The 7,372-nt window shown below is 31.5% G+C and overlaps 1 protein-coding gene across 4 annotated transcripts; it reads right to left on the reverse strand.

Moving 5' to 3' along the window:
* Positions 1-317: 317 nt before the first annotated feature.
* Positions 318-4,420, reverse strand: LOC115967971 (bifunctional dihydroflavonol 4-reductase/flavanone 4-reductase-like). Of its 4 annotated transcripts, XR_004086614.1 has the most exons (10): positions 4,381-4,420; positions 3,921-4,326; positions 3,773-3,847; positions 3,300-3,350; positions 1,975-2,136; positions 1,713-1,885; positions 1,522-1,621; positions 1,212-1,307; positions 733-794; positions 318-596 (listed from the first exon to the last, which is right to left on the reverse strand). XR_004086614.1 is itself a non-coding variant. In XM_031087150.1 (6 exons), the coding sequence occupies exons 1-4, from the start codon at positions 2,090-2,092 to the stop codon at positions 1,219-1,221; spliced, it is 480 nt and encodes a 159-aa protein (XP_030943010.1). In that variant the 5' UTR covers positions 2,093-2,207; the 3' UTR covers positions 318-596; positions 733-794; positions 1,212-1,218. The 4 variants fall into 4 exon arrangements, 1 of the variants encoding a protein (XP_030943010.1); XR_004086613.1 differs by lacking the exon at positions 1,975-2,136; XR_004086615.1 differs by lacking the exons at positions 1,522-1,621; positions 1,713-1,885; positions 1,975-2,136.
* Positions 4,421-7,372: the final 2,952 nt, after the last annotated feature.

A 7,372-nucleotide genomic window follows, 5' to 3' on the forward strand; every position in this document is an offset into this window, starting at 1 on the left:
CATACTCAGCACAGGGCCTAATGCTAGCTATACAAACTGCTAATAGAATTACTAACTTCTAGCTAACAGCCTTGGTTGCTAACTAATTGAGTTACAAAAGCTCTAGCTAACTCTAGCTGTTACTTAAAGTTGCTTATTACAATTTTACACTAAAACTACTAGATTATTCTTCTAACTACTGCTGCTGCTATAAGCTAATGAGTAATGTTAATACATCAGGCTACTGCATCATTACTATACATAATATGGAGTCAAGTCAAATGAAATATGTACTAACTATCTAGATGGATTGCATCACAAATTTAACAAGATTAACATACAAACAATATAAAAATGTTCTATAACAATTTCCAGGATACAAAACACAAAAAATTTCCAAAACGAGGGTACATTCTCTGCACAAGTACAAAGCCATATACCCCAAAAACAATTCAATTTGGGATTACATATGTGTGTGTCTATATTTAGAGAGAGAGAAGGAGAGATTGATGAGTCAACCAATATAATTAAACGCAAAACATTTTAAAAAAAAGTACAACAAAAAGCTACCCAAGAGAATTTGCGGACAGTTTTATTGTTCTAATGTCCAGACAAACCTGACAAGCAAATACCAAAGTTGTGTTGGTTTCTATAAAGTATGATCAATGATGTTAAAACACTATTAAAGTGAAACAACAAAAATTGATCCAGTCATAACCGAAGTTAACATAAAAATTTAAAAAAAAAAATTACCTTCACGATTTTTGGATCACCCCATGCGTGCCGCCTCCTAACGTGCCCTAACAATTCACCCACTACACACAAAGAAATAGAACACAAATTCAAATGCTGAATAGAACGGAATCATGCAGCATAATGGTAGAGGTTAAATGCCTACAACTAGGAATAGGCAGGAACAAACGATCACAGAACCACATAGTAACAAAATTTCACAATAAAAAGAAAAAGATGGCATAGCATGAACTGAATTGGCAATACAAAAATAAATTAAGGTTGATTAGTGATGCATCTACACACACAAGCATAGTGACACAAATACCCCACAATATGACCCCTTAACAAACCAATTGTCCAAGAGATTGTTCCATGTCAAAGTGTAACAATATTTACAACATGTCTACATCATAATATGATAAGCCATTTTTAAAAATTAAGGAAATCAAAGTACATGTATTAAATTATCAGAAATTCCATAGAATAAAGTCACTAACCATTTGTTCAATAGTGTTGCTCCAAAATCACATTCTTATTCTCTTCAAAAACCTCATTTACAGCTTGTTCAATTTCTTCGACTGAAACCTCAACACCTGGTTGCAAAAACAAATGAAAATCAATATCTAGAAAGAAGAAGTTAGAAAATACATAATAAAATTACACAGACACACAAAAAAATTAAATTAAATTAGGGTAAGAAATAATGAGACCATCAGCAGGCTAGAGAGAAGCACTCCAATTCAAATTTTGACATACAAAAAAACAAACTACGAAATGATCATCCTAAACATGTAAAATTTGACATACCAACACCACAGGCTTCTTCGAATTCATTCAACTTAAAATCCTCCGAAGCAGTAGTTCCAAAAAATGAAAGAGCTACATCTAACTGCGCTGTCGTTTTAATCTAGAAAAACAGGAACCACGTAAAACTAAATCAATTCCAGCTGCAAGAGAATATCCAATGTTTAAAGATAGAGGAGGATCGGAGCACAAACGTGGGGATCTTGGACTTGATCGACGATGCAGGGAGAGGCGAGGTGGAAGACTCCGGCACAGCCATTAATAGCGCGGAGAATGGAGGGGTAGTTAAGGAGATCAATCTGGAAGAGACGGAGACGAGTTTCGGCTCCTTCTAGACCTTCTAAATGCTTCGTTTCATTCTCATCCTCTGCATCAGAACAGATAGTGGCTTAGGAGAATAATAATAATAATAATAAAGTGATGGAAGATCGATCGAGCAAATTTGGTTTTTTTAACTGAGATCTTGGACGGCGGCATGGACATTGTAGCCATGATGGAGGAGTTCACGGACGAGCCAAGATCCAATGCACCCGCTACCTCCGGTAACGCACACAACCTCTCCGTCTTTTTCCATTTCCCTTTCTCTCTGTCCTTCCCCCAATCTTCACACTTCACTCACTGCCAATTTTACTTGCAATTTTTCTTTTATAAGGATTTTATAAAAAAGAAGAAGAAGAAGAAGAAGAAGAAGAAGAAGACAGGAAGTATGTGAGAGGAAAAAACCATATTTTGTTAGAGAGAGAGAGGTTGTGGTTGTGGGGCTAGGAGCTAGGGACAAATAGGGAAAAGCCACCCGGGTCATTAACTTTAAAGTTTAGTAGACTATCTGAATTCTCAACCTAGCATATGAGATCAATGTACACTCTATCTGGAATTTAAGGCTGAAGTACAAGGTAGAGGACAAGGTAAACTGTATTGTAAATTTGCACAACCAATACACATGAATTTATAATGTCTTTTGTTGACCCTTTAATAGTGTAATGGTCGCCAAAAGCTTTATAACTCAGTGGCATAACAATTCAAATCCCCCGTTGTGTGGCTAGTGACTTGTTTATAACTTTTTCTCATCAAATAAACCCTATTTAGTTCTAGTGTTCTACACTCCTAAGATCCAAATATCTGAAAAGCAGGATTTCGATCATTTCTGCACACAATCTCAGCTTCCAAAGCAATATCAGATTCAACCAATCATCGTAAATATGTGAGGGAGGTGTTATAACAATATCAAATTATTTATATTTAACATGATTTATTAAATTGCTCACAACTAAATCCTAACATTGCCCCAAACTTGGTTGACTTAGAAAATATCAGGAGTGAGCCATGCCATGAAGATGAAAGAGATGACTATTGACCATTTCTTAATTATTCTAAGGAATATGGTTACTTCTGCTAGCTTTTAGTAATTTCTTAGCAAATCAAGCAGTAAGCTTCATAGACCACACAGTGACATGAAAGGTGAAATGCACTATATAGTACCCCTGCAACTTGGGGACAGCTGGTTTTTCCTTCATAAATATGTATAAATTTCAATTCTAATAATACTTTTTAACCATTTTCAAACTTTGGTCACAGCTGGTTTTTCTTTCATAAATATGTATAAATTTCAATTCTAATAATACTTTTTAACCATTGTCAAACTTTGGTCAAAAACATTTTTAGGAAAAAAAAAAAAAAACACTTGAGAGTAGATCTGACCAAAGTTGAATGACTTAACAAAATGTCATGATATGAAATGGCAACTAAAATGATATACAATATCTGGTGTTATGCAAAATTACCTCCTTCTCATTGTCGTAAACTTAAGCACAATCAATGTGCCTATATCCAACCTGCATTGAAATATTAAAATCTGTAAGCTAACTGCCCGTTAACTATATATAATCCGCAGGTAAGTAACAAAACCCAAAACTAAGTAACAAAAAATTCCTACACACAATCACTCTCTCACACACACAAATTCAATATCACTAGTTTCCAATCAAAATTCCTAAACTCACTCACTCACTCACACACACAAAACTTCGATTTTATTAGTTTCCAATCAAAATTCCTACACACACAAAGTCGATTCTACTGGTTTCCAATCAAAATTCCTACACACATATATATATATATATGTAAAGATCCAACAAATCTTATACTCTCTAGAGTCTATCCTCTAATCTAAGCTAATTTCACATATAACTGCAATAAAATAAAAGGCAAAAAATTAAGAAAAATCAAAGCGAGTTTGAGTTTCAATTTTCACCACCTCTTTTCACAAACAGATTCTTCTTCGCCATCTCCGTGTGCAACACCGACTTTGACTCGCATCAAAAACCATCTCCTACACCAAAAAATCAATCAAAAACCATAATTCAATTCAAAATCCAAAAATTTTGAGATCAAACAGTCTAGACCTGAAGAGCGTCTTTGGCGGTGAGAGCGAATCCCATAGGCTTCTCGCCTTTGAAGTTAACCTGAAAAGCTTCATAGCCAGGTAGCCACCGCAGAAGGTTTTGCAGCTCTCTCTCCTTCACGTCTTCGGGCAATCCCGTTATGAAGATCGTGCAAACCTCGTCGGAGGGAGCGATTGGCGAAGCGTGCAGAGGAGGAGCAGCGGTTATTTTTTATTTTTCCCTAAAAACTACTAGGGTATTTTTATCTCTTCCTCAATTAGCACAAACGCCTCCTGGCTACGAGATCGAGTTGATGATTTTGAGTTGGAAGAAGAATCGTTGACTGAGTTCTTTTGAGTAAGAAATGAGGAGGGATCCAGAGGTAGTTCCAGATTTCAGAGTAAGAGGAAAAGGAAGAGGAAATGACCTACAATTAAACTAGAGCTCAAAGTGAAAAAAAAGCTTCCAAACTATGCTTGACAGTAGCGTCTCTTCAAGAGAGAAAAAAAATTTAGGGAGGGTGACGGCTCTAGAGGAAGAGAAAAGAATTTGGAGAAGGGGGCGGCTAGGAGAAAAAACTATTGCTAGGGTTTTAACATATGAAATAAGAGTTTTAAAATTTTTAAATAATTATTAACAAAGTAAAGTCTCGAACTCGAGACCATATGGGCAAAACATTTGCTGCACACCATTGAACTAGTGGTTGAGTTAACGTCATAGTCCTATAAATATAAATATATATATATATATATATTATATTACTATTTAAATAAATTATATATATTTTATTACTATTTAAATAAATATAATTTGAAATGCCAATTTTCATGCCAATCGGGTGTAATTTACCATTTGAACTTTAAACTCATCTTTTATGCGCTTTTTTAAATTACAAAAACTTGAATTTAAACAATTTATTGATTATATGACTATTAATATTTGATCACCTTGAAATTTTGTATGCATGAAAAATATATGAAGATAATGTAATCTAATGGTAGATTTGTCAAAATTCATATTGAATTAAGAAATATAGGGTTGGGTTCAAGTTACACTTGATGTAACTCTAAAAAATATTACACCAACCAATAACTTATTATTGAATTCATATTTTGAAAATCCAACCGTTGGATCCCATTTTATATTTGTTCTTAACATGCATGCCAATTTTCATGCCAATCGGGTGTAATTTACCATTTGATATTTAAACTCAAATTTTATGCGTTATTTTAAATTACAAAAACTTGAACTTAAACAATTGATTGATGACGTGATTATTAATCTTTGATCACCTTGAAATTTTGTATGCATAAAAAATATATGACGATAATGTAATCTAACAGTAGATTTGTCAAAATTCATGTTGAATTAAGAAATATAGCGTTGGATTCAAGTTACACTTGATGTAACTCTAAAAAAATGTTACAACAACCAATAACTTATTTTTGAATTCACATTTTGAAAATCCAATCGTTAGATCACATTTTCTATATGTTCTTAACATGCATGCCAATTTTCATGCCAATCGAGTGTAATTTACCATTTGATCTTTAAACTCATCTTTTATACGTTATTTTAAATTACAAAAACTTGAATTTAAACAATTGATTGATGACATGACTATTAATTTTTGATCACCTGGAAATTTTTTATGCTTGAAAAATATATGAAGATAATGTAATCTAACGGTAGATTTGTCAAAATTCACATCGAATTAAGAAATATAGTGTTGGGTTCAAGTTATACTTGATCTAACTCTAAAAAATATTACACCAACTAATAACTTATTGTTTATTTTATATTTTGAAAATCCAACCGTTGGATCACATTTTCTATTTGTTCTTAACATGCATGCCAATTTTCATGCCAATCGGGTGTAATTTACCATTTGATCTTTGAACTCATCTTTTATGCGTTATTTTAAATTACAAAAACTTGAATTTAAACAATTGATTGATGATATGACTATTAATTTTTTATCACTTTGAAATTTTGTATGCATGAAAAATATATGAAGATAATATAATCTAACGGCATATTTGTCAAAATTCACATTGGATTAAGAAATATAGCGTTGGGTTCAAGTTAAACTTGATGTAACTTTAAAAAATGTTATACCAACCAATAACTTATTATTTAATTCATATTTTGAAAATCCAACCATTGAATCACATTTTCAATTTGTTCTTAACATGCATGCCAATTTTCATGCCAATCGGGTGTAATTTACCATTTGATCTTTGAACTCATCTTTTATGTGTTATTTTAAATTACAAAAACTTGAATTTAAACAATTGATTGTTGATATGACTATTAATCTTTAATCACCTTGAAATTTTGTATGCATGAAAAATATATGAAGATAATGTAATCTAACGGTAGATTTGTCAAAATTCACATCGGATTAAGAAATATAGTGTTGGGTTCAAGTTATACTTGATCTAACTCTAAAAAATATTACACCAACTAATAACTTATTGTTTATTTTATATTTTGAAAATCCAACCGTTGGATCACATTTTCTATTTGTTCTTAACATGCATGCCAATTTTCATGCCAATCGGGTGTAATTTACCATTTGATCTTTGAACTCATCTTTTATGCGTTATTTTAAATTACAAAAACTTGAATTTAAACAATTGATTGATGATATGACTATTAATTTTTGATCACTTTGAAATTTTGTATGCATGAAAAATATATAAAGATAATATAATCTAACGGCATATTTGTCAAAATTCACATCGGATTAAGAAATATAGCGTTGGGTTCAAGTTAAACTTGATGTAACTTTAAAAAATGTTATACTAACCAATAACTTATTATTTAATTCATATTTTGAAAATCCAACTATTGAATCACATTTTCAATTTGTTCTTAACATGCATGCCAATTTTCATGCCAATCGGGTGTAATTTACCATTTGATCTTTGAACTCATCTTTTATGTGTTATTTTAAATTACAAAAACTTGAATTTAAACAATTGATTGTTGATATGACTATTAATCTTTAATCACCTTGAAATTTTGTATGCATGAAAAATATATGAAGATAATGTAATCTAACGGTAGATTTGTCAAAATTCACTTTGAATTAAAAAATATAGAGTTGGGTTCAAGATACACTTGATGTAATTCTAAAAAATGTTATAACAACCAATAACTTATTGTTGAATTCATATTTTGAAAATCCAATCGTTGGATCACATTTTCTATATGCTCTTAACATTCATGCCAATCGGTGTAATTTACCACTGGATATTTAAACTCATTTTTTATGTGTTATTTTAAATTATAAAAACTTGAATTTAAACAATTGATTGATGACATGACTATTAATTTTTTATCACCTTGAAATTTTTTATGCTTGAAAAATATATGAAGATAATATAATTTAACGATAAATTTGTCAAAATTCACATCGAATTAAGAAATATAGCGTTAGGTTCAAGTTACACTTGATATAACTCTAA

The sequence above is a fragment of the Quercus lobata genome, chromosome 11 (genome assembly GCF_001633185.2).
Source record: "Quercus lobata isolate SW786 chromosome 11, ValleyOak3.0 Primary Assembly, whole genome shotgun sequence".
NCBI lineage: Eukaryota > Viridiplantae > Streptophyta > Magnoliopsida > Fagales > Fagaceae > Quercus > Quercus lobata.